The sequence below is a fragment of the Sceloporus occidentalis genome, unplaced genomic scaffold (genome assembly GCF_023333645.1).
Source record: "Sceloporus occidentalis isolate IW3139 unplaced genomic scaffold, rSceOcc1.0.p SCAF_2, whole genome shotgun sequence".
Lineage (NCBI taxonomy): Eukaryota > Metazoa > Chordata > Lepidosauria > Squamata > Phrynosomatidae > Sceloporus > Sceloporus occidentalis.
The window spans coordinates 95975469-96002873 of NW_028316982.1; the positions used below are offsets into that span (position 1 = coordinate 95975469).

Genomic DNA, 27405 nt, shown 5'->3' on the forward strand with positions numbered 1-27405 from the left:
TTCTCTGTACCTGGTGTTCATTGGTGGTCTCTCATCCCATTGGAGTATTCCCATAGCACTCCCTCAGGTTCCAACCAGAGCTGACTCTGCTTAGCTTCCAAGATCAGATGGAATCTGTTGCCTTTAGGCCCATATACTCAAGCCACTATATAGAGCTAATTTAATAATGGAGATATATTTATTTAACAATGATATATTGTAGCACAAATATTAGGACTGCAATCCTATTTGTATGTATGTATGTATGTATGTACACACACACACACACACACACACATATACAGTGGGCTTTTGGAATTCACTGGCATTTGGTTCCAGGAACCGCCATGGATTTCAAAATGGATATGAATGCTCAGTCTCATTATATACAATGGTGCAATAAAATAGTGTCCCTTATATAAAATGGAAAAATCAAGGTCAAAATCATAGAAGGCTGAATCCATGGATACATAATCCATTTATATGGGGGACAAACTGTATCTCTCTCTCTCTCTCTGTGTGTGTGTAGGTGATTAAAAAGCAATCCAACATTGCCTCTCCCAAGTGAGCAAAACAATCACAGGCCAAAACAACCATAAGTCTGCTTTTCTAATCAGGAAGCTAGAGAAACCAGTGGCCAGCACTGCAAATCAGAACTTCACAGTTCTGTGAGGTGGCCTGTCTGGCATGGATAAAACCATGGAAACTATTGAATCACTGGATGCCTATTAGTTTCCGGGTGCAGATCAAGGTGTTGGTTATTGCCTTTATAGCCCTACATGGCTTGGGTCCAACCTATTTAACGGATCGTCTACTTCCATACAATTCACCCCGCACACCCGAGTCCTCTGGGAGGAATTTATTGCAGCCTTTAAAGACCAGGTTAACTGCAACCTCCCAGAGGACCTTTTCTGCAACTGCTCCCAGGCTATGGAACAGCCTGCCGGACGAGATCCATCAAATTACCAACGTAGACAGCATCAAAAAAGCTGTCAAGACAGATCTCTTCCGGCAGGCCACAGATGATTACCCCCTCACACCATGTATTTGCTACCTGCCTATGTTATCTTTATTATAAATTGATTTTAAAACTCTTTTAATTGTAATATATTTAATTTTTTAAAGGGGGGTATTGTAATTTTATGTATTATATTGTATGTGGGCATTATATTGTTTGAGCCATTTGATTGTCTTTCTACAGAAGAGCAGGATATAAATAAAAGTTTATGTATTATTATCTTTATTATAATCCAAAGTTATTAGCACTGGAAGGCCATGCTTTGTATTTTGTTTGGCATGGCTTCCTATAGTACAAATGACATTTAATAAGTATTTGATAATGAAAGCACTATATAAAATTTGGGCTAAATTTAAACAGATGCTATATACCAAAACATCTCCTTGGTTAACACTTTCTGAAGCATTTTCATGCAAAGCATTGCAGAAACAAAGAGACTGTTAACATATAGAGACCTTCTGAATCCAAAAGGAGAGTCATAACAACTTAAAAGTAGACAAGAATTAATAGAGAAAGGGGGTCAATATTCAATAGTTTATTTATCTATAAATCTCTGATAGGCTTAAGGATGACAAAATTAAAAGATTTGATTTTTAAAAGAACAAGTTTGAAGACTATCTGTTAAAATAAAAAAATACTTAATTGGCAATTTGTATAAAATGCGGTGGAATTACAATTTAGAGGATGAATTAATTAAAAATTGTATGGTGAAGTGAGCCATTCAGAGATAAATGTCGTAGTATAAACCTGGATAATTGGGATAAATTACAGGAAAACAACATTGTAATGCAAGGTGTTGTGATTTAAAAGAAAACTTTTGGAAAATGATACACAGGTGGTATCTCTCCCCTGATAAACTAAGATCTACAAGGGCACTAATAATTTGTGTTGGAAGCATGGTAAAGAGATTGGAACCTTCTACCATATTTAGTGGAGATGGAGGAAAATGGAAAAACACTGGTTTATCATAAAATCAAGATTACAAGTTATTTTACAAAAGATAATTAATCTAACTCCTTAATTTTTCTTCAAAATGTGGCCTATTTAATTTAGAATGGAGTACTGAGAAGAAGATTCACAGACCTTGCTTGTATATGGTAATGGTAGTAAGAATTCTTTTGACCAACTATTGGAAATTGTTTATCATTCCTACAGAGGATAGATAGAAAAACAGTAAGTATACTAGAAATGGACAAAGTGATTTACATACTTTGAAGGAAAAGTTAATAGTAAATTTATTAGAGATTTGAAAAAAACACGTTTTATTTACAACATAGTTTGATAAATTAACTGCTTCTGGATTTGTAGAATAATGATTCGGTTATTAGCTATTTATAGTGGAGTATGTAGTTGTTATGTTTATCTAAAAAGCATGAAAAGGAAAAAAAATGGTATAACTTAACTATAAATGATCTTTTTATGTTTTTTAAAGAATGGGTTACTAAAAAAAATCCATCCAGCATCTCTTAACTATGGCTAATACTGTGGACAGCCAAAAAGACAAACAAATGGGTCTTTGAACAGATCGACCCTCAACTGTCCCTGTAATCCAAAGATGATCAAATTGAGCCTGTCGTATTTTTGCCGCATCATGAGACAGTATGACTCATTACAGAAGGCAGTAATGCTAGGAAAGGCGGAAGGTAATAGAAAGAGAGGAAGACCAAATACCAAATGGCTAGACTCAATTAGGGAGGTCACAGGCCTGAATCTGCAAGATCTAACCAGATCAATGGAGAATATGGGGTCTTGAAGATGTCTCATCCACAGGGTCGCCATGAGTCAAGGTCAACTCAAGGGCAATTAACAACCACAATCCACTGTTAACAAATTCAGAACACCTTACTAGAGCCATCAGTTTTAAGTTTAGAAGATTGCTGGTAAAGGCTGTACTGAAAACACCAGTCAGCAATCCAGGATCACATTCTTGTTATTCAAAGCACTGTATCACCTGTAAATACCTTAAGCAGTTTGTTGCTTTTAGGAGCAGTAACTAGCAGAACCTGTTGTATTAAACAGCACATCACCTACTGGTGATTCAGTGAAGGTGTGCAAGATGTCACTTGCAGTATATGGGCTAACTAACAACAGACCTGAGTATACGTATCAGGAACCATAGGTTTGATAACCAGGAAGCTAGAGCAACCAGCCGTCAGACATTTCAACTTGGAATACCAGATTTGTCCCTGTTTGGCATTGAGGTACCATCCCCTTCAGACATTTTGGATAAAAGGGAGAATTTTTGGATTTATAGAAAAAAATCTCTATTGAAACATGGCCTCAATTTAGAGGATAATACCCATATTCCCTAAGAATATTGATAGCATAGTGTTCTAAACTATCACCTATTATGCAGCCCAGTTTTATCCTAGGCCAACTGAATAAGGCAGAACTGGAAATGTTTTATTTTTATATATATATATATATATATTCTGTTTGTTAATGATTCCTATATATATAAATAGATACATACATACATACCTAGGTGTAAATCCCCATGAATTACTGAGTAGACATGTACAGGATTATTACACCTTCTGCTAATTATAGTATAGAATAAATTGTTAACAGTTTAAGGAAAAATAATTATAACTTTAATTACCTTCTCTGTGTGAGTGGAGCACTGTCAGATGCTTTGACAGTCAGAGCATAGGAACGACCTACTACCAGTAGAGTTTCTGGTGCAATGGTGATAAGGCCTGTTTGATCATTGATTACAAAGTCTCCCTGATCCCCAGCCAGGATTTCATAAATGATCTTCCCATTTGGACCTTCATCTGCATCCATGGCAGTGAGCTGCAATTGAAAATCAGAATATCAAAATTTAATCTGAAGGCTTTTCTTATTGCTGCTAGACTGTCAGAGAAGTTAAAATGATACCAAAAAAGTGAAACTGGGGAGAGAATAGAAAGAACTAAGTCCTGTGTTACAGAATGAAATCATAAAAACGGTGGGGCTGAACAGGCCACCCCTTGCAGCACTGGATCGGGGCTGTGACAACTAAATCTGGTGTTTCCGTGATGCAAAAAGGAGTTGCAAAAAGCGGCTCCTTTTTGCACTGCAGAAAGGGTGCCTTGGCCGCTATGGCGGCACCTTCTGGAACTCCTTTTGGGTCTGCGTCATCTGGAGACAGCAGCAAAGGAGTGCCATGATGCCACCCACTGTGCGGTTGGGTGCACAGCATTATGTCATTGTCAAGGCAGCATTGGGGTGTGTGTCATGTGGACGCCATGCCCCCACTCTGCCCATCTATTCAGGCCCTGCATTCCTGAATGCAGAGATATACCATAAGAATAATAAATAATTAAATAACATACTGTTACATTTTTTTTGTTTGGTCAGGTGGTGGCTTTAGTGTAGCAAAAGGTGCTTTCAATTATGCAAGTTGGTGTGTAGGATTTTTTAAAAAAACAATCCTTCCCGCTTATTGTCGTTCTCAATATCACTCTCCATTCCACTCTTTTCTATAGATTCTTCCAGTTGTCATAAAGCTTAAATGGGTTTGAAGAATTGATTTTCTGGAATGTTAAGAACTTTTAGGTATGGGAAAGTCATACTTGGATAAAATGCATTATTGTTATTTTTTGAGGGAAAGCATAGATTATAAAGCTGCACAGCCCTATTTGGCCAACCAGGATATGTAACAGGTAGATTAGAATCTAACAAGTAGATTAGAATCTGGAGTAGTGTGACAGGTAGATTAAAATAGGTTATGAATATGTTCAACTGGTGGAGTGATTCAGTAATACCCTGCTTATGTCATCCATCAACTGATGGGGGGGGGGAGTTCAGTTATTTTCAGTATTGGAATTTATTTATTTAATTTATATCCTGCCTCTGACCCTGCATGGAACCCAAGACAGCCTAAAACAATTTAAAATAAAGTTTAGCTGAAATCTTATTATACAAAAGTTTTAAAAATGATTAAACAAACAATTATACCAAAATAACATACTTAAATAAATCTAAAGCACACTGTAAAGATGACCAAAAAGACAAAAGCACAGACAACACATTGAAAACATCCTTCTGACATGTGATTTAAGAACCAAAGGTCTTCTTAAATAAAAAGGTCTTTGCTGGCAGAAAGAGAATAGAGAGTAGGAAAACTGAACCTCCTTTGCAAAGGAGTTTCATTGTCTAGGAGCAATCACCAGAAAGATTATTTCCCAAGTCCTCACCAAACATTTGTGTAATGGTGGGAATGAAAGCCCTCACTCACGATCTTAAAACTTGGGCTGGTTCAAATAGGGACAATATATATAACCCACTCTCTTCCATGCCAGCATTCTCTGAAGATGCCAGTCATAGCTGCTGGCAAAACATCAGGAATAAACTCTTCTAGAACATGGCCCCATAGCCTGAAAAACCCACAAAAAACTATGGATGCCGGCTGTAAAAACCTTCGACTTCAATTCAGAACACAGTTATGCTGTTGAGGAGGGTGTACACATGTCTGAGTTTGCTATGTATTTTAACAAATGCACACTTATTTTGATGCACCTTTAAACCCCCCCCCCCCCCCAATTTACTGCCCTGTACAGCTCTCTGCAGCAAAAAGGATTCTAGTCAGTTACTAGGGCAGTACACCTTGATATATTCTAGATTGGCCATAATGGCTGTAAATGATGGAGAATTATGATTCAGTGCACTGGACGATCTAAGGGTAGGGTTTCTATATCTTTAATTGTTGTGTAGAAAAGGGAATTGAATAGGGTGTTGCCACCATGACAAGCAACACTTTAATGCCCTCTTCTACACAACTATTAAGTGCACAGTAGCCCTGTCCCTTATTTAACTGACAGCCTTAGTGTGGAGAATTATTCATATTACATATAGTGTTGCTTATTTCTGTGTAAAGATGCATAGGAACATGCTGCACAAGGCTACAATTTGAACAGATCCATGGTGTTCAGCAACAAAGAATGATACAGCCCTCCGTATTCATGGATCCAACCATCCCATGGTTTTCAAATATTTTTTTAAAAAATTAAAAAGCAAACCTTGATTTTGCCATTTTATGTAAGGGATACCATGTCAGTGTACCACTGTATATAATAAGACCTAAGCATCCACAGTTTTTGGTATTCATGGGAGGTCATAGAACTAAACCCAGTGGATACCAAGGGTCCACCGTATAAGGGACACTATTTTACTACAGGCTGAATCTTCCTTATCCAGAAATACAAATTATTCCAAAATCCAAAATTGTCCATGTGGATGGCTGAGATAATGGTGATTATCACACAGCACCTTACCGTCGCTGAAATGTGGCTAAATTGTCCATAAAGCGTGCGGTGTGGTAGCCAATCACACTTGCCTCCTGTGAATTAATCGTCATTGAAGTGTCCTGCTCCTCTCCCATAATGAAAGCGTTTCTCCAATAACGGAAATTACGGTTGTTGAAAAATGGCTATTCCACGAATGCATGGATGACGGGAGAGGAGTGGGAAGCCTCAATGACAACTAAATCATGGGAGGCAAGTGCAATTGGCTATCACACCCGTGTGCTTTATGGATGATTTAACCATGTTTCAGGGACTGTAAGGCTTTATGTGATAATCACCAATGACACCTTTCCTTTTTGATGGTTCCATATATACAAACTTTGTTTCATGCTCAACATTATTTAAAATATTATGTGTGAAATTATCTTCAGGTTATGTGTATAAGGTGTATATGAAACATAAATGAATTTCATGTTTAGATGTTTAGATGTGGGTGCCATCTCCAAGATATCTCACTCTGTGTGTGTGTGTGTGTGCGCGCGCAAACACTACAAAATATGAAAAATTTCAAAATCCCAAATACTTCTGGTCCCAAACATTTTAGATAAGGGAGACTCAACCTCTATGGCCTTGAATATAATATGACTTGAGCATCCACAGATTTTAGTATATACAGAAGGTTCTGAAACCAAATCCCAGAGAATCCCAAGGGCCACTCTACAATGAAACACTGAGCAAAACAACAGGGTCCTCATTTTTAAGGCTAAAACGTCTCCCATACCGTATATTCATTTCATCATTTTCCAGTTTCACTGTAAATGTGCTCATAGTTCTTGACCTCCTAATGAATGTCACAAATAAGACTGATGGCAGATGTTTAATTTTTAAAAAAGTATAATAACCTTCTTTAAATCAGCAGTAGAAAGGTGGGGTGAGGGAGAAGAAAAATAAATAAAACCTTCTCACAAAATGCCATTTTGTCCTAACCATTTAATTACATAGTTGGAACTAGGCCAAGTTTTACTGCAATGAAGTGAAAAGGGAATCTGTTAGAATACACAAATACATAAATTAACAAGGTTAATTAAATTTACAAATGAAGCTACGTACTTTGAAATGCTAAGTCATCTGAATAACATTTTGGGGCAAAAAAGATGCCTGAAAGGGAGAATTAAAGTCAAAGAACTGTCACAACATTTTATGATTTTGAAAATTCAAACTGCAGGTGTCTTTGGCTGATAGGCACCACAGTTTACATGATTTTGGAAATATCTGAATGTCAAAAAGAGGTTGAAAAAAGATCCATTCTGCATTCACTCTATATCTTCTTTATGCAGCATAAGTGATTTTGTTCATTAAAAATGAGCAGCAGTGACAACTTGACAATGATAAATATGTTCTGTTACAGCTAAGGCAAAGACTTGATTTACATTATGCAAACAAGAAGGTATAAGTAACCTGTACTGAAATCCTGTCTTAACAATGCCATGCCTTTTATAGAAATGTCAGTTTTGATTTGTTGCCATCCTTTTTTAAACTAGGGTCAGTTCAGAGTCCTCTTTAGTTGTTCACCACCGATATATGGAAAAGCTAATAAGACATCCTGATTCCTGTAGTTCCACATCTGTCATGAACTGCAAAGTTCAGGCAAATTGGTCTGATTCCCAAATGCCTGACATGATTACCTCCCATTGATCTAAATTGAAACTTGCAGTTGTTGTGTGCCAAATAGCTTTGCGTTCCAACCACCACAATTGGAATAACTGTTCCAGCAAACAAGTCTGCTTCCCAAAGTCATACACAATTAACAGACATTTGTTTTAGCTACTCAGGTAGCATTACGAAAATTACCATGTGGTGGTACATCTGACATATTTGGATACATAAACTATTGAGTTCTCGCATAACAAATGTCAGGCAGTTCTGTATATGGTTTCTTCATTTTTTCATTGAGTTGACATAACAATTTACATAGAGCTACAGGTTCTTTTTAAAAGTGATATTTAAAAAAATTCTTTTAAAGTTCTTTTTAAAAGTGATATTTTTAAAAATTTATCTGACAGTTGCTCAAATACTTGGTTTGTATGTGGAATGACAAGGTATGTGCCTTCTGGAGATGAATACATTGCATTAGCTTTCTTACTACCCTGGTGGTAATAACCTTCCAAAGGAGACTTCTTATTTTATTGCAAAGAACCACAGTTGTCTAGATCATTGATTAAATAGATATTAAAACAGAACATAACAATAGAAGATAATGTAAAATTACAAACTAAAAAAACAACAGCCTGAGAATGAACGAACAGCAAAGGAAAATAACAGGGAAAGAATATAAAAGGTCCTAATACCATTTTTTTAAAATGCAAGGACTAAAAGAAGAACAAAAAGGTCCACATTGATTCCAAAAAGACAGCAAGTGACTTGGATGCTTCCCCTTAATGCTATGAGCCTTAACTAAAGGAACTCTGAGAGAAGTTATAGAGCGATTGAATTAATCTTTGGAAGGGGCTCTAATCCATGTTTCAAATTGAGGACTTGATATCTTTATTTTTATTTACTAGATTTGTTAATATCCACAGAAAAATTAAAGATGACATCCGCAGTGGATGTAAATTAAAGTTAATTAGCACAGAGGCTTTACTCACTTTCAGCTGTAATTAGTTAATAATTACAGTGAGAAACTGTGCTTTGGCTGCTGGTGGCATGGGGTCTGGGAAGGAGTCTACTGAGTGGGACAAGCAGAGGGAGAGAAGGATCTGGAGAAGAAATCAGTGAAGAGATACATCATTTTTGAAGAATGATAGGAAACTGAGTTCTAAAAGGAAAGGGAGGACTAAAAGAAGGAAGTGCTATAGCTGATTGTCATGGACTGCCCTGGGCCTGACTTAGAGGCACAGTCAGAGGACTCAGACTCTGAAGACATGAAAGAGGCTGAGACAGGGGCAGATCTGGGGCTGCCTGGATCAGCAGTCTCAGAGCAGGCTCAGGAAGCTGCAGAGGGAGAAACAGACTCCATGGACTCTAGACTACAGGTGCTAGGACCTGTGCAGAGAAGGCAGGTCAAGGAGTCCTTGAGGAGGTCTTCCAGGCTAGAAGCCAAGAGGAAAGCTAATAGGTTTCAGCTGAGAGAAGCAGAGGCCTTTTAAAAGACCTCCAGCTGCAGTGGGAGATACCATCTCTTTACTAGCAGCAATGTCTGGATGTTAAGTTGAGGAGTCCATTGCAATCTCAGCCTGAAAATGGCCAATTACCATTATTATTGCCCTTTTCTCCCTTTACTGGGAGTAATGAAGATCAGCAGAGGCAATTCACAACAATTATGAATCTGCAAGCTCCACTACTTCCATATTACAGGGGCCGCAGGTGCTATGCCAAAGAATCCACCAAGTTTGAGCTATACATGTACACTGCAAATGCTGTCATTAAGCCAACTCTTAAGATTTTACTATTACATTTCACATAAAGCTTTAGGACCAACTGGTTTGACAGATTATATAACCATTAACGATAGTGTCCTGGAGTAAGAACTGTCATTTTTGCAAGACAACTAAATGTAACACAAATTAAATGTTTTATTATCTTGGTAATGCAACTCAATTATGAAATAGAAGGGGCCTTTCATCATGAATTATTGTCTAGCTGCACAAATTCACTGAGGTCAGTGCTCTTTTTCTAACCTACTTCTTTTGATTGGAATATCTGGTTTCACAATCTAATCATGACTGACCTGGACCATTTTCCTTTTGATGTTATCATAGCTGATTATCATCTCAAAGGAGGCAAGTGTCCTTGTAAGAGTCTAAAGCAATTAGGAAGCAAAGCAACAGAAAAAGACTGCATCGTTTTCAAGGATGCATCTCAAGATCAGGATGATTATATCTGAGATTCAATCTCCCTGCAATAAGGCCCCTATACATATAATTAATAGTATCTTTTAATAATACATAACAACTTATATTGAAAACAACATATACCAACTACACAACTAGCTATACAACTATATGACCATATACTGGACAATTCTTCCATATTCATTCTCCATCTGTTCATCCATTAACCCCAATTAAAAAGTTCTGGCTCCAATTGAATTTTAAACTTCAAAATCTTCCATAATAGAATGTACCTGAATCCAATATTTTCTTGCCTTAGCACAGCTCTACCATATATGATTAAAAGTTCCTGTTTAAATTATATTTCCAATCTTTATATGTATCAAATATCATCAATACATCATTTTATAAAAATTCTCCTTAAGATCATAATTGAAGGTAAACTGTAGATGCTTTGTCCACAATCTCTTCCACTGATCCATCTGTAGATTATGACCTATATTCTGGGCCCATTTGATGATCCATCTTCAATCTATTAAATATCTGTAAAAATACTATTGAAATTTGTATCTCTCAGACTCAAATTCTTTACTTGTTACCATCCTATAATGCCCGTCTTCCAATATCAAAAGATATTGATAAGTTACCCATTTGTCCTTAAATACAATTTCTCTTCTATATAAAGCTTTAAGGGCCAAGACTAGTAAAGACATTTTAAGATATTATCTTGTTTTGTATTGGTTCCATACTCTTAACAAAGATTTCCTGATAAAATGATTATTAAAATCCACATTTGCCTTAATTTTGTCGTACCACAGCAAATCCTGACAACCAGTTCTCAAATCATACCTTTTTGATTGTAGTAATCCACTTTTCTCCAATTTTATGCAGTCCTTTAACCAGATTAACAAGAGGCAGAAAAATAATATTTCAAATCAGAGAGTTTCTTATTTAAGATAGGTAGATTCTTACATGTTTGCTTGGAACTAAGTCACTTTACATTCAGTACAGTTTACTTTATATCTCCACATGCTGAAGACTGAAAACAGAATTCCTGAAGCTTACTATTGTACATTTTGATGTACAATAAAAATTAATACTCACATCTGACCCTCTTTCCTTCATTAATATTCCAAAAAGCTCTGTGCAGTGCAGAGCCAACACTTCAAGATAACAATTATTCCTGTTCAGAGGAATTAGTATTTAAATACCAGATTAAAGACTTCAAGTGTGGTATTTTTCCAAGTAGTTTATAATGCTACTTTCCTTTAAGGAAAAGATGATTTAACAAGAGACGTGTATTTTACAACAAAATGATTTCACAATTACCTTAATAGACTCATATCTCAATTGACTCAACTACTGTTAATAGCAGTCAGATCAGAAGATACAACCAGGTCATCATTATTAATGTATTTGGGGTGTGTGTGTGTGTGTGTGTAGTGCATATTCTGAAATTCTAGTCTACATGCTACCACCATCAGCCACTAAAATTATAAAAACAAGAACTTTTAGCTGTGCTTCCAACAATCAAGGCATCATCATCATCATGACTCTAAGAACTGCTCAGCTCAGCTAGTGCTCTAACGAACGTAACATAACAGAATATGTGTGTCATGAAGCATTCCTCCACAATTTACTCAAGTTTATATCTGTAGCCATGTGCTTTGCTCCCTTTCTCTTATATCACTCCAGGAAGAACAGGTTTCTTCAGGCTGTCAGGATATAGTACTGAGGAACACAAGTATACAGATATAATGCCCCAGAATCTGCTGGGCATCAGTCTATACTTCCTTCCCTTATTATTTGTGGGTGACTCACTAAGAAAGTGTTAACTCCAGGCAATCTGCACAACAAATGGGAGAAGGAATACCTTGAAGGTGTGAAGAGAAAACCAATCCCATCCAACAGGCCGAAAAGGCAATGCAAAAACAGGATAAAGGAAGAAACCTGTAACTGTGCACAGTAACACAAGAAAGCAAATCCTAAATAAGCAAAGCAGTCTCTCCCATCTTTACACTGAGTTAAATTAGGAGAATATCTTGACATGCTGCAGAGTGTTTTGCATTAGACAAAACAGATGGCTATGGACAATGTAGAAAGGTAACATCTCATGTTTTATTATATGTTACTTGGAACAAGCTCCATGACAGAAGATACCTATTTAAGCCAATAGGCAGAAGATTGCTGTGATGGATCCCCATTCCAGGCTGGACCTACAGTTCCAAACCCATAGACTCCTTGCCCCTTTTCTCTTCCAGATCCCTCCTTGGATCGGATACTTGGGCCTTAAAGTGACCCCTCTAAGAACAAGTGAATGGGTGGTAAGCATAAACTACCGTATTTTCCGGCGTACAAGACTACTTTTTAGCCCAGGAAATTCTTCCCCAAAGTCGGGGGCCGTCTTGTATGCCGGAAAGCCCCTGGATCCTAAAGAGAGCCCTCAGCAGGGAAGCCTTCTCAAAGGCAAAGAAGTCTCCTCCTCCGTTCCTTCCCTCCTTTGCTTTTTCCCATTCCTTCCTTCCCTTTCTTTCCCCCTCCTTCTTTCTCTCCCTCCCTCCTTCCTTCCTTCCCTTTTCTTCTCTTCCTTCCTTCCTTGCTCCCTTTCCTCCCTTCCCTTCCTGTCCTCCTTTTCCTAGCAGCAGAGGGCAGAAGGTCTCTCTACCTTCCCTCCAATGTGTGACTTTCACACGAAAATGGGGACCTTTAAGAGTTTTTGGTGTGATTTTGGTGCCTGGCTCTATTTCAAAGCAGATTTGGTGACTTGCCCATTTTGGCTCCAGCCTGATAGCAAGGCTGGCTACACAGCAACCAATCCTGTTTGGATGGAGTCACACTAACAGCCAATCAGAGAGAGGACAGTGGTCGCCCCCCCCCCGCCCTCACAAAACTACAATTCCCAGGGTTCCCTAGCACAGCCAGGGCAGCTAAAGCGGTCTCAAACTGGAGTATTTTTGCAGAATGGATCGGACCTTGAGCATTTTTAATAATGAAGGTCCAAAACACACTGCAGAAATAATCCAGTTTGTGACCACTTTAACTCTCCTGGCTCAGTGCTAGGGAATCCTGGGAATTGTAGTTTGTTGTGGCACCAGAGCTCTTTCTGATAGAGAAGGCTCAATGTCTCACAAAACTACCATTCCCAGGGTTACCTAGCACTGAGCCAGGGCAGTTAAAGCAGTCTCAAACTGGATTATTTCTGCAGTGTGTCTTGGATCCAACTCAGGCTGCATCTTCATTCCAGAGACAATCCAGTTTCATACCATTTTAACTGCCATGGCCCAGTGCTGTGAAATCCTGGGAATTGCAGTTTGTTGTCACACCAAAGTTTGCTGATAGAGAAGGTTAAATGTCTCAGAAAACTAGAATTCCCAGGATTCCATAGCACTGAGCCATGGCAATTAAAAGGTGGTCAAACTGGATTATTTCTGCAGTGCAGTTGCAGCCTAACACATTTCGATTTGGCACAAAGCTTCCTGGGCTTTGATTCCAATAGGAGCCACTTGAACTGCCACGGCTTCATCCATACAGAATCCTTGGGATTTGTAGTTTGGAGCAGCCCCCCCCCCCCGCATTCTTTGGGCAGAGAAGGCAAAAGACCTTATAAAACTACAAATCCTAGGATTCCAATAGGATGGAGCAGCAGCTCTTAAAGTGGTATCAAACTGCATTAATTCTAAAGTGTAGATGCACCAAGAGGAAGGGCGGGAGGAGTTGTCGAGGCGGGTGAAATAATGTATATGCTGTTATTTCAAACGTGGAACACACTCCTTCCTCAGAGTGTAGTGGAGTCTCCCTCCTCTTCCCCTCCTTTTCTTCTTTCTCCTTCTCCTTTTTTCTCCTCCCCCCTTTTTCTCATCGGTCGCTGCTGCTGCTGTTGTTGTTGTGTGCCTTCAGCTCCTTTCTGACTTATCGTGGAAGAGAGGGGTGGTCTTATACGGTGAGTATATCCCAAACACTCTATTTTAAGTTGTAAAGTTGGGGGGTCGTCTTATACGCCCGGTCGTCTTATATGCCGGAATATACGGTATCTACCAAAACTTAACAGGAATAGTCAGACATAGTTGTAAAAAAAATGTTTATTAAGACACAATTAAATCAAACAATATCCATGGACCAATTTAATTGGGTGTGTCTATGTGCCCTCAAGTCACCTGTTGACTTGTGGAGACACACTTCATAAGGTCTCATATATTTCATAGGGTTTTTAAAAGCAAGGAATACTCAGAGGTGGTTTTGCAGTTCCTTCCTCTGAAATATAGCCTACAACAACTGGGATTCCACTAACCAGAGCTGACCCTGCTTTGCTTCCAAGATCAGACAGGATCTGACACCTTTAGGGTATTTTTGCATTTACAGCTTCCTAAAATCTTACTCAGTTCTTCCCTGGGATCACTGTCCTATTTCTATTACAGATTTCGCAGACTCTCGACCATCTGTTTTTAAAAACCTATCTGCCTTCTCTCTGAGACAAGCTGCATTTTTTATCCGTTCTTTCCTGTAGGCCCACCTTTATAGCATTCCCTGAGCTGTGAGTGGCTGGCAGTAACCTGCCCCTCCCTTCGCAATCTTGTAAAAAGAAGATTTGCTTGGAAAGGTAAAATCACTGCCAGTATTTACCCCAAGGGAGATGAGAAAGGGGCAAGGAAAAGGCTAATCCTTTTCTGTCAGACTGCTTAGTGTCTTCATAGGCCACCTGGCTGGGATGTGACAGGGCACCTTGCAGCAAGTGGAGGCTGTCATTACAGCTGCTATAAAGAAAGCTAGAAAATCAGTTTTGACAGGCTTGTGGGCATCATGATATGTATAAACATGATCTCCTGAAAATAGAAGGGCAGTACCATGGTAAATAAGATAGTTACAACCTACACAAGGACAAAAAAAAATATGATGTGCTCCTTAAGATGCCCCTTGAGATGTGCCCCAGCTTGCAGTTTTATTTATTTAATGAATTATTTTCTGACTTTTGTTCCACAACAGGACTCAAGGGAACTTGAAACAAAACAATACAAACGCATAAAACAAAGAAAAGCAAACATATTTAAAACAGAATTTAAAAATACATTAACCGAAGGAAAATACAGCAACCACCTAATCATAAAGTCCTTCTACAGTAAGCAAGTTCAGTTGCCAACGGTCTTGTGTGAATATAAAGACTTTTGGCTGCTGGTGGGAAAACAAGGACAGAACCAGCCTAGCCGATCTGGGTAGGGACTCCGGATCCTGGGATGGCCACCAACCAAGCCCTGGCCAGTTTCCCTAACTGTTGGCCATCTTGTCTAGGCAGGACCTCATCTCCACTGAAGAATTAATGCATTTTGACATCACTTGAACTGTCATGGCTCAATGCTATGGGATTGTGGGATTTGTAGCTTTGTGAAATACTTAGCTTTCTCTATCAGAGTGCTCTGGTGCTGCAACAAACTACACACCCTGGGATCACATAGGATGGAACCATGGCAGTTAAAGCAGTGTTAATCTACATTATTTCTGTTGTGCAGATGAGGCTTAGGGCTTGTGGGATCTAGAGTCTAACATCTGCAGGGCAACTACCTCTCAGCCCTCATCTAGAATAGAAGAGAATCTCCATACTCTTTCCCTCAAAACTGAGTTACTGTCACCTGTTCGAAAATGAGATAATACAATTAGTATGGCATTTTTTTGCATAAGATGTTTGGAAGAAGATGAGGATGTGTCTTAGTAACACAGTAGTTAAAAGAGCATGGTTACAAAAGAGAAGGACTAGATGAACCAGCTGAACTATGATGTTTGGATAGTCCTATCTCATAGGGCTGCATGTGGGTTTCTGAAGCAATGTACACAATATTAACAAAATAATTATTGTTACACTTGTTATTTGGCAAAGTCTATGGTCAAAATCAAGCAATAAAAATAAAAGCAATTTCTCCCTTTCATTACTTACCCTCTTAACATGTACTTTTCCCTTGTTACTGTTGATATCAGCCATATAACTCTCCTATCATTTATATGAAAGACTTCATTTTACACCCACAGTCAGCTCTCACAAAGGATTCAACTTGCTCAATGTTATATTCCTTTTCACTTTTACAGCCAAATAGCCTTTTCATTCACTTTGGTCATTTGGCTCAACAACCAGAGCTTATGACCTCTTGACAACTCATCAGCTCAGAGTTGCTTAGATTATTTCTGTTGAAAGGTAGTCTACTCTGCCAGCCTCATGTCTTATCTCTCTCTTTGGTACCAAAGACTACGGAAAATATGATCTGCTCATGGTACTTCAAAAGTCAGCTGCTGATAATGAAGATAAACTGGCAATTCCCCTAAGGCTATCCATCCAAATTAGTAGCCATTTTTTTCACTCTCTCCTTACTTGAGCAATCAAATCCATTTTGAATGGGAGTGGCACAACTTCCCAGCATTATATATGAGACCACAGTGGAGACTAAAATGGTTTTGCTTTTTAAAGGTGCAGTTTTCCTGAGAATAATAGAAGGAAGCAGGCTAGGATGTCTGCAATTTTATGCAGGAATTAAATCTCATTACATTTGTATTTCAGCAGAGAAGTATAGGGTTGCTTAGTTTGAGTCCTCAAATATCCCATTTGATGTGTGGTGATGACTGGCAGAACTGAAGGACACTGTGTTTTGTTTCAACATATGGTTGCATAGTGGCCCATCAGATAATCTAATCACCATTAAGAATCAAATGGAAAGGTTTTGCCTTTGATTCCATTGGAATCAATGGATAAATTCTCATATATTTAAATAATAGCAATAGAGAAATAATCCACCGCCTCAGAGAATTACTCTGTGGGAAATTAAGATAACAACATTCACATACAGAGGAAGAGGAACAGTTATCTTCAAAGACACTTAAAAGAATTAACCATCCAATTACAAGACAACAAAATTACCAATCTCAAATTGTGCATTCATATAAATGTATAATTGGTGTATGCAGTAATTAAAAGATCTATGGCTTGAGGGAAAATGTATTAAGAAATTACTTCTGCCAAAAAAAAAATCTAAAAAAGTCAGAGAATAGCACTAAAGCTGTATATAAAGCACAGATTTCAAGCTTAAATTCACATCACAAACTACAATGCAAATCCTATTTTTTCCTAAATGATATTCAGTAGAAACACACAACAATGTTATATACTGATTTTCTTCCCCAAGGGAGGGCAGAAACAATGTCAGAAAACACCTTCAGATTTTACTTGACTTGTTGAATATCTGAATTACTGACCTCCACAGTGAAAAATGTCTTTTCCCATTTTTCATTCTAACAAAACATTTTTACTGTGTTCCACTGTATAGGCCATGGAAAGAATACAATATAAAATATTACAGTTCCCAAGAGTCAAGTTTAAAGTTTCTGGAGAGATTTCTGTAAAACACTAGTAATAACTATTCTTAAACTGTCAGATATTAGACTAGAGAACAGTGTTTGACTTTCATAAAGCATTAGCATATTCCATGTTTAGAATTAAAGAGTGCCCGAATGTCTGTCTAATGCTCAGATTATAGAAATCATTTTGAAAGATATAGCTGACTGTGAACATATTTTTTACTTTGGATACATATACATATGTATAAAATCCACAATTAAAATTCAAGGATGACAGCATGGATATTCAGTATACACACAAAAAGTGATGGTTAGGATTAGGACTAGATTATGCTTGCAGAAGATCATCAATAGTGTCCACCTACTCCAAACTACACTTTACATTTTTCTAAATTCAGATAAATTGGTGTATGAGCAATGTTAACAGAAATTGTTACTGGAACATGTGTCATTTTCATCTTGAGTTTCATTTGAAATGCTGTTATGTCAAACATCAAAACCAGAAATTATATTGGAATTCTGTATGTATGTATGTATACATACACTGAATACTCCTTATCTCCCTTTCCTATTACATATATTCTTAGTCTACCTATACCATACAATATACTGCACCAGTCTCATGTGTTTCTCTATGTGCATGTTCAAAAGAGAACCATTACCAATTCTGGATTTCTAGGAACATATAACTGGAATGGGAATCATGTGGCAGCCCTCCAGGTGTTGTTGAATTGCAAATTATGGCAGTCCAAGCCAGCTTAGCCAAAAATGAGAAGTCCTAGGAGCTTCAATCCAACAATTTATGGAGAAAATGTCATTTCTGCCATGCTGTGCACATGAATTTGTCACAGCCATGTTTGTATACCTGTTTAAATTATCTTGGGTGTATATGTAAAAAAAAAATTGTGTGTGTGTGAAAAGGCCTTCAGCAAGTAGTTTATGGAAATACTCAGAAATATCCTTTTATGTTATCCAAAGTCCTGTGTAAGTAATATGAGGGCCAAACTTTCTATCTAACAAAATTGATTTGCTACCCTAAGTCCTAACTGTAGACCTTTGTGGCCAGAAATACTCTGCCTTGATCAACATGTTGCATGTCAATATATTCCAAACAACTGATGATGAAACCAATGTAGAAAAATACTATTGAGTCAGGGCAAGGGGGAAGAGAGAATGCAAGCACTCATTCTTTTAAAAGGTAACTGGTACGTCCATAGCATGTCATAACTGAAGGAATTCAACTGCCCAGTTTGCTCATGATTTCAAAGGATGGGCTGATTGTTTTAAAATGACACTAACAATAAACTATTTCTTAATAGTTCTTCTTCTTATTATTATTATTAACCTTTATTTATATAGCACTGTCAATTTACACAGTGCTATACATACAATCTTTTAGTTAGATGGTTCCCTGCCCTCAGGCTTACAATCTTTCTTCCAAGTAAAGCTTTCATTGTGCATGTACTGTGTCCCATTCACAGACTCTGGTGTGTGTATATGTTAGAAAACACTGTCTTCCCATTTGATTCTCGTCTATGTTTTCCCATAGCTTCTCCAATCTTTTATTCTATTCCCAAAAAGTCTGCTGATGAAGGGATGAATAATTGCAGTAGCAATAAGAGTAATGCATCCTAACGCGTCCTTGGATGCACTAAGTCTAATTTCTTACTTGATTTTACATTTCAACGAGTGTAATACCAGAGACTAAAGGAAATGCTACATAATACAAGAATCATGGATCTAACTCTTGCCCTTCCTTCCTTCCTTCCTTCCTTCCTTCCTCTAGTCAAAACAAGAAGGGATGTGACATCAGTGTAGTGTGTGTTTCCTTGCTCCAACTGTAATGTAATGCTCCAATTGTATTAGCAGCAGAGTTAATTTGTGGCACACTGTGCTAAGCAAGATTTTACATAGAAAAAAGGGAAACAAAAACAGAAAAGCAGAAATGGTAGATTGTGGAAAGGCGTTTGAGGATAATTGTGTATTTCTATTACTGTCTGCTTACAATTATTTTTACCGTTTTAAATTGTTTTAATATGCTTATATCCATTTTACAAGTGAAGAAAAAGAAGAGGAAGATGGTAAGTTTGGACCTCTACTAAAACTCCACTTTTTAGAAAAGGCCACTACACAATAAAAACTGCATCTGGAAGTACTCTGAAACCTTGTCAATGTCATCCTGGGCCCATCTATTTGGGAATTGGAAATAGTGGGATGATGTTTGAATATACACACTCAAGACTGGACTGTTAGTCACAAATAAAAATTCATTAGGCCATTCAGTGATACAAATCCCATTTTGGGGAAAAAGTAGGATATAAATACCATAAATAAATAAATAAATAAATAAATAAATAAATCTGTACTCATTCTACAATAGCAAGACAATGAGATAGGGATATGTGACGGCCCAAGAGGGGTATGTGAACGCCCAAGATTAATCCAAAATGAATGTAATACAAAACAGAACTGAGCATTTAAAACACAGTTTGAATTGGTATTATTTTCTGTCTGTGCGATCATGCCATTACTTTTCAGGATGCCCTTGTGAATAGCCATAACGCACAAAGGAACAGTTCCCATAAACTTCATGAGTGCATTCTCTATACAAACCCAGTGATGGTCCCAACATGCTGCCAAGCTGCTTGTACAGGGGCACTGATGGAATAAAACTAATTCACCTGAGAACGCTGGGAAACTTGAAACAGAAGTAAGAGAGTGGAGATGATGAAGTAGTTGTTCTTGGTGATGGTACATTAAGTAACACCACTACCATAAGTATTCTCTTGTTGTACTAAACATATGTCTATCTGAAAGAATAATCAAATGATAGAGACAGCCATAGTCTAACGTTTGGCCCAAAGCATCTGCTGATTTTGCTACCGCAAGACTTTGTCAGGTTTTGGAGAAGTGCCATGTTGGGGGGTGGGGAGAGTTACAGCTTGTCTGGGATGAGTCAATGAAGCAGCAGTTCAGCAGGGAAGCACAGCAGCCAACTACCCAACCCACCATCAGATGTTCTGTATTTCAGAAGATAAGCACCCTAAATCATGGCAACAATCAGGTTCCTAAAGATGTGCTTCATTTGTCCAGACCATTTTTTTAGTCTGTCCTCTTACAGGTTTCATAGATTAATATGTTGAAAAATAAAAGTAATAAACCATTCATTTACCTTGATTACACTTTCTCCAGGCCTCATGTCTGTGTAAATCTTGACATTATATGATATGTTAGAGAAAGTTGGGGAGTTATCATTTGCATCAATCACAACAATATTGACTGTGACTGGTAGGCTTTCTTGCACACCATCAGAAGCTGTCATCTTCAAAACAGAAAGACAACATAAGAAAATATTTAAGAAAAACAGTACAGCTAGGTGAACGTATTATTTCAAATGATTTGATTTTTATTGCTTCTTATATATTGTGCTTTCTCTCTCTTGTGTGCACAAACACACATACATGTATGCACATGTGGCAGGCACAACAGTTACAAAATAATTCCCCTTAGAATTTTCCTCAAAATATTTCACTTTTGAATTGAATCTAATAATGTACTATAGGGGGAAAATTCCCTTCTGTTAGAGAGTCATGTTTTTGGTTTTTGAGACTCTTTGTCCATTATAGGTTAGGTTACTAGCAGCACGTATATGGTGTGAGGATTACTCCCCAAATAATGAGGGCATTAGTCCTAAAATAATAATTAGATATGTACACTTGGCCCTTGGAGCTCACAGGGGATCTGTTCTGACCCTCCCCCCCCCCCCCCCAGTGAGTCCAAAGTTCACACACATTCAAGCCCCAGGCTTGAATGGGGTGCATGCGTGCATGTGAGTCGCGTGCCATGGCATGCACCCCACTGGCATTAATAGCGGCCACTCCTTCATGGAGTTTTAAGTCCACAGATCTCAAGTCTGCAGACTTGGAGAGGCGACAGTACACGGAGTGGCGATTACTCTCCAAATAATGAGGGCATTAGTCCCCAAATAATAATTCTGCCCTCTAATGAAATGAACTTTCCCTTCAATCTCCAAATTTCTAGTATTCCAGTAACTTAAAATTTCAACTAAGCTTTTAGAAATACCATTTGGGCAGCAAAGTTACCAAGAAAATGACAAAAACATCAAGTATGCATTCTAGGTTTTAAAAACTTCCAATGTCTCATTGTCTGTCTGCAGTGCTAGAAATTTGGAGAGTTAAGGGGGGAAATGATTTGGGAAGCACAATTCTTATTAGGGTGTAATGTTCTGATTCCCCCTCTCCCCAGTGAGCTACAGCCCCGACTACCAGATGAACTCCCCATTAGAGTTTGGCATGACACAACTTCCAACACACTCAGTTAAATAGGAACAATGGTCATCTGCAAACACATCTTGACAGCTTCCTTAGGCTGCATCTGCACTGTAGAAATAAGGCAGTTTGACAAATGTTTAACTGCCATGGATCAATGCTATGAAATCCTGGGATCTGTAGTTTGTTGTGGCACTACAGAGCTCTCCCTTACTAGAATTCTTCCACTAGATGCTGGGCAGCCATCTTATGAATTCACTCCAGCACTGGATTCTCTGCATTGAACTGTGGGTTGGACTAGATAGATTTCGAGGCCTCTTTTCATTTTGTGCTCTTGTGAAATAGTATTCCTAAAATATGTAACCATTTTAATTTCAACTGAAAATATATTTATTTTTCAACAGTTAACGGTCTGCAATATCTGGAAAAAATGCATTAAAAGAAGTTGCTTATCTATTGTACCCTATTGCTTACCGAAAAGGTGTATAACTGTTGGAGTTCCCTGTCAACTGGCTGGAGTAAGGTGAGGTAGCGGATTATTCCAGTCTGAGTCACAGTGAAAAACGTATTGTAGTCATTTAGGAAAAGATGGAGCAAAGGGTCCTTTGTCTTCAAAGAGAAACAAAGAGAATGGTTATTAGATTCTCAAATGTATAATCATAATACATACACAGGCTGTTTTAATGATAGTGCTAACTATACTGACTGTCAATGAAAATGAGAAGAAAAATGCAATTCCTACATTTCTAGGTTTACAATGCTTGCTTGAATTGGAAGGAGGTGCTGGGAAGGCAGGTCTTGCCCTCACCTCACTATTTTATCTTTAAACAGAAATGCTGGAGAAATCCTTCTTTCTCCACTCAATTCAAACTTTGATCGTAAGCGTTCTTTTGGCAATTAGGCATTTTAGCAATTATTTCAGTGACAAACTTTGAAAAGCAGAGGCAAGGTGAAGGCTCCATCCACCTGCCAGATGAACAAAACCCCATGGTAAAAAGAATTACACCATTTGCTGATAACATATTCACCACAAAAGGCAGTTTTTACAATGAGGGTTTTTAACTCAGCAATGGAAAGATGGTAATTTATTATTCGAAGCATCTGCTTGTATTGAAGGTCTTGAGAAAGCTGCCAGTATGCTTAATGCAATAGGGACAGCACAAAAGCTTTGACACACTGGCAATTGGTATGGGGCTGTTGCTTGTGCCCTATAAAACAAAAGACGGAGGCATCTCCTTTTGTGCAACCAAACAAGCCATTCACTAAGATGCAAAGTGAAGGATCTTTTGTTTTCTCTATGTGTGTGGTGGGGGGAGGATCCCCATTGCCTGGAGACAGAACAGAACTACCTTGATTTTCAAAATCACTCCTTTGTCAAACCACATGATGGAGCTCAGCAGTTTAATTGAAACAGTTCTCTCATACATAATTAATGGCTACATAAATAGGGAAGAGACATACCAAAACAGGGAAGAGACTAGCCTAGTTAAGCACAGAGAGACTCATCAGTCTTATGAAACAGTCAACCAAGAGGTGATAAATATGCCACTATATACAATAGTTATGATCTGTATCAGCAGAGTGACTACAGGAATGAAATCACAGACCTTCAAGGTATCCAATAGCAGTTGTGGGGAGGGGCTGTTTAAGAAACAGACAACCCTTCAGACTGATTTGTCAGAGCATTGGGTTGAGTGGAAACTTTAGCCAAGATCCTGTTCAACACCAGAGCAATATAAAATTCTGCTTGTAAAGGTGGTGGGAACATTATAGTGGTCCTTCTGGTTGCTGTGCTGGTTGATGTTCCTCTCTCTGTGTGTATATGTGTGTGTGTGTGTAGCTATTCCTGAATGCCTAGCCAGCAGCTAAGGCAGGTGAATGGGGAACCACGTATGTAAGAGCTATTGGATAACTCTTTATGCAAACACTTAAAGATTTCAGCTTGTAGTGTAATCAGGAGTTATGCCTGTGTCCTGCCCCAACAGGATTTCATCCTTTATGTTTCTGAATAAATAAAGTAGCACCTTGCATTGCTGCTGCAGCAGTAGGAAAAGACTGTGCTCACAAGGCCAAACCTTATGAAACAGTATTTCTGCAATGCTATTGTGAAGCATGCTGTGATAACTGAAAGCCATCAGGCTCCTGGGCAGCAAGCCAGCTGTGTTGAGCAATACAGGGCTGATTTCACACAACCAATTTTCAGGATGAAAAGCCGCACCATCAAAACTTCCTCTATCCAAAAGTATTAATATCTTGCCTCCCTGCAAGTAATAACATTGATCTTTCATGGATTTTTCCAATATGTATTATAAAAAAACTTTTTAAATATTGGTTCATGTAATAACCTTTCTTTTCACTAATTATATGATTAGAGATTTAAAGATAATTCAAAAGGGAGTGCCTGCAGTAACCCATGCTCCAACAGGCATAACAACACCACTGCAACAGTATGGAATAAAAACAGCAAACCAGGGGAAAGGAAAAGGTTATTTTTCACACATAATGCATCAGGGGTTTTCAAGCTTGTTCTCTTCCACATTCAGCTTTAGGTCAATAGTGCTGAAGGATGCACTGCAAAGTGCACACAGATGGTGGAAGAGACACTTAAAGGTGTGCAATATGTGAAAACAACCTAAGAGAAAGATGATGGTTTTGACCATGAAGCAGACAGAAAATATGACTGGTTCATGCTTCTTTGTCAAAGAAGCTTCAGAGAAAATATAAAGGAAACTGTTCACTTATGCTTCCTCTCTGTGTAACTCACTGAGGAGAAGAAAAGGGAAATGAACAGTACAAAACTACACATGAATATTCTTAATAAAGTAATTATTAAAATCCAAATTTATCCATTTTTATTTCCCATGGAAGAAAATGAATGTTGATAGCATTTGATTACAAAAATAGAAAATATATTTCTATCACAAAAACAAAAGTACACAGAATTATAAAACTCACTTTAACAAGTGATTTGAGAGGGTTTTTCTTTAATTAACAAGTTTTTTAAAATGCTTATCAGATACCCTAATGACTTGACACTCTGATGACTTAATTTTTTTTCCAGCAAAGGCAATTCATTTTAAAATTCATTTTAAAAAAGCTTTCTTAAAGAGCAGAGGTTAAACAGGAAGAAAATAGATCAGGAAACTCAGGGAGAATCTAAACACCTAAAGATACCTACAGGGCTGGCACCTGGTGGAACCTAAAAAGCAAAAGCAAAACAAAATAAAATGAGAATAAACAGTAAAACTATGTGCCTGGAATCCCTCTAATACTTACCATTGAAATGAGACTAATTAAAGTCAAAGGAGCTGTAGACTATCAAAAGCTTTCATTAACAAGATTGTTCACTTTCTTTGTTCTAGCAATTACAAGTTTGAACAGAAACTATTGTCATAGTGCTAATTTCCAACTTTTACTGCTATGACTGCCTCCTGTGGAATTCTGGGATGTGTAGCTCAGTGAGGCCTAAGAGCTCTCTGGCTGAGAATTCCAAATGCCTTTTCTAAATTGCAAATCCCAGGATTCCACAGCAGGCATTCACGGCAGTTAAAGTGGAATGAGCACTATAACAGCATAGTGTGAAATTCAGCTAACACTCATACCTGATTACAAATGTCTGTTAGAACTTTCCCATTGTCAGCAAAATTGCTATTTTTCTGTTGATGGAATATTTCTTCTGATGCTGTATTGCTTTTATTAAAAATAAATAAATAAATAAAAATGATGATTTGTATGGGATGCGATTTTCAGGGTATAACTAGTCAAATAATGTCTCAACCCAACTGTGAGAAAGACTAGAAAGGCAATAGGGAGGAAGTGGAAGATATAATGTTGTCTGGCCCAAAATGGGTTAAGTGCATGCATTCCTAAGTCTTCTCCACAGTGTTAAAGAAATGGGAAGACATTTTGTTTCCTTTCACCTCCTCATATGCAGAACCAACTTCTTAGGTCTTTGGATTTGTCTCAGAAAATATACAACATTCTTTTGGAAGTCAATACATGTGAGAAGCATCAAAACCAGTATCATCTAAATTCAGCAAGCTAAAAAAAATAATCTGGTTAGCACACTAAGAAGAATCCTACTGTAAAATCTGATTTCAAGATGCAAAACAAACCACAGGCTTGAAACCTGTGTAACACCAGACACAGAAGTCAAGGCATTTGAGAAGTCACCTCAACTTACTATGATATTGTCTGCACTGGTGGCACATAGTCCGAGTATAAAGAGGTGTACCTCACATAGTAGTGGTAGAATGAACTCCCTGCAGTATAATGGGCCATAAGTTTATGTTGGGTGAAGTCACCATCTGATGCTGTTGCTGTTGTTAACTGTCCTCGAGTCAGCCCCAACTCATGGCAATCTTGTGGATGAAACATCTCCAAGCCCCTACCTCCACTGTTCTCCCTAAGTCTTGTAAATTCAGGCCCATGACTGAGTCTAGTGATCTGATGTGTGGTCTTCCTCTCTTTCTACTGCCCTCCACCTTTCCTAACCTTATTGTCTATTCAGCCTGAATATAAATATATGCTACTTTCATCTCTGATTTTCCTTAGTAATTGTTCTAAATCTGTGATATTGTCCACTAGTAATATGGCATTGTCCGCATATCCAAGCATGTTTCTTCCTTCTATCTTCACTCCTCCTTCTTCTGAAACTAATCCTGCTTTTCTTATCACATTTTCTGCATACAGGTTGAACAAATAGCTATCACCATATCACACAGACATGGCTAAAGCCGCTATATGAAGGGTTGCTCCATCTGGTGAACTATTTCTACATATCTATGCTTTTGAAGATCATGATACCTGAATTCAGGCAGCTGCAGGAACTGCTGGAGTAATAGCTACCAAACCTGCAGAAGATGGTGGCAGTCAACATTCCTCTGAAAGACCTGGTGGAGTGTGTGTGGTGAGGCCAGTCCATTCATTCAGTGAGAGGGAATTAAGCTTATATTTGAACTACTGAACTACTAACATCATTGAAAGGACCCGTATAGTCCATGACCAGTTTTTTTCTAATGAAAAACAAGTACCAGAAAGTGATGAAAGTTCTGCTTTTGCATTCTTTGAACAACCACCTATTTTGTACGATACATCACAAGCTATTTTTTGGGATATGTATTTTCACAAGTTCAAATTGCAGATGAAATTCTAAGCACGTTTGTTTCATTTTCTTGGGCTTCCAAAATTTTATTGGGTTTCCTTTGAGGCTGAGTGGTCACAAAATTACTAACTGCTGTTTATTATACACACTTTCAGAATGGACCTTTTAGTGTGTCCCACCATTCTGAAATGCCGACATGCAAAGGATTTCAGAAAGAATATCAGCAGTTGATAGCTCTTCTCTGCTAACAGGCACACATCAAATGTGACAGAGAACGTCTTAAGACATTAGGGGAGAAGGGAGGAAGGGGAATAAGAAGAGGGAGGATCTAGATACAGTTACATTATATTAAAAAGTATACTGAAGAAAAGAAAGGGGAAATGTATGCTGATCTGAAAAATCTTGCACAATGCAGAGGAGAGTGGAAACTTGTTGGAAACCAAACAATATGAATTAAAACATTAGAACATCAGCTTTCCTCATTATTGCACATTTAGGTGCATGTCTTATGTGTAACTCTTAAAACTACAGTGGCCATGTCCTTTGCAACTAGCCATTTGAGCCTATTCTATGATCTGTAGGACAGGGTGCAAAATGTTCCCAATTCATTTTGTACCTGCATATT

At 38.0% G+C, this 27405-nt stretch overlaps 1 protein-coding gene across 5 annotated transcripts in view; it reads right to left on the reverse strand.

Annotated features, from left to right (window-relative positions):
* Positions 1 to 27405, reverse strand: part of LOC149318735 (protocadherin-15-like) — a 952040-nt gene that overhangs the window by 229003 nt on the left and 695632 nt on the right. For all 5 annotated transcript variants that reach the window (XM_089510367.1, XM_089510370.1, XM_089510366.1 and 2 more), the window contains 3 exons: positions 22151 to 22285; positions 20560 to 20709; positions 3600 to 3793 (listed from right to left, as the gene is read on the reverse strand). In XM_089510367.1, the coding sequence (XP_089366493.1) occupies positions 3600 to 3793; positions 20560 to 20709; positions 22151 to 22285 (479 nt within the window). The remainder of the gene's footprint in view (positions 1 to 3599; positions 3794 to 20559; positions 20710 to 22150; positions 22286 to 27405) is intronic.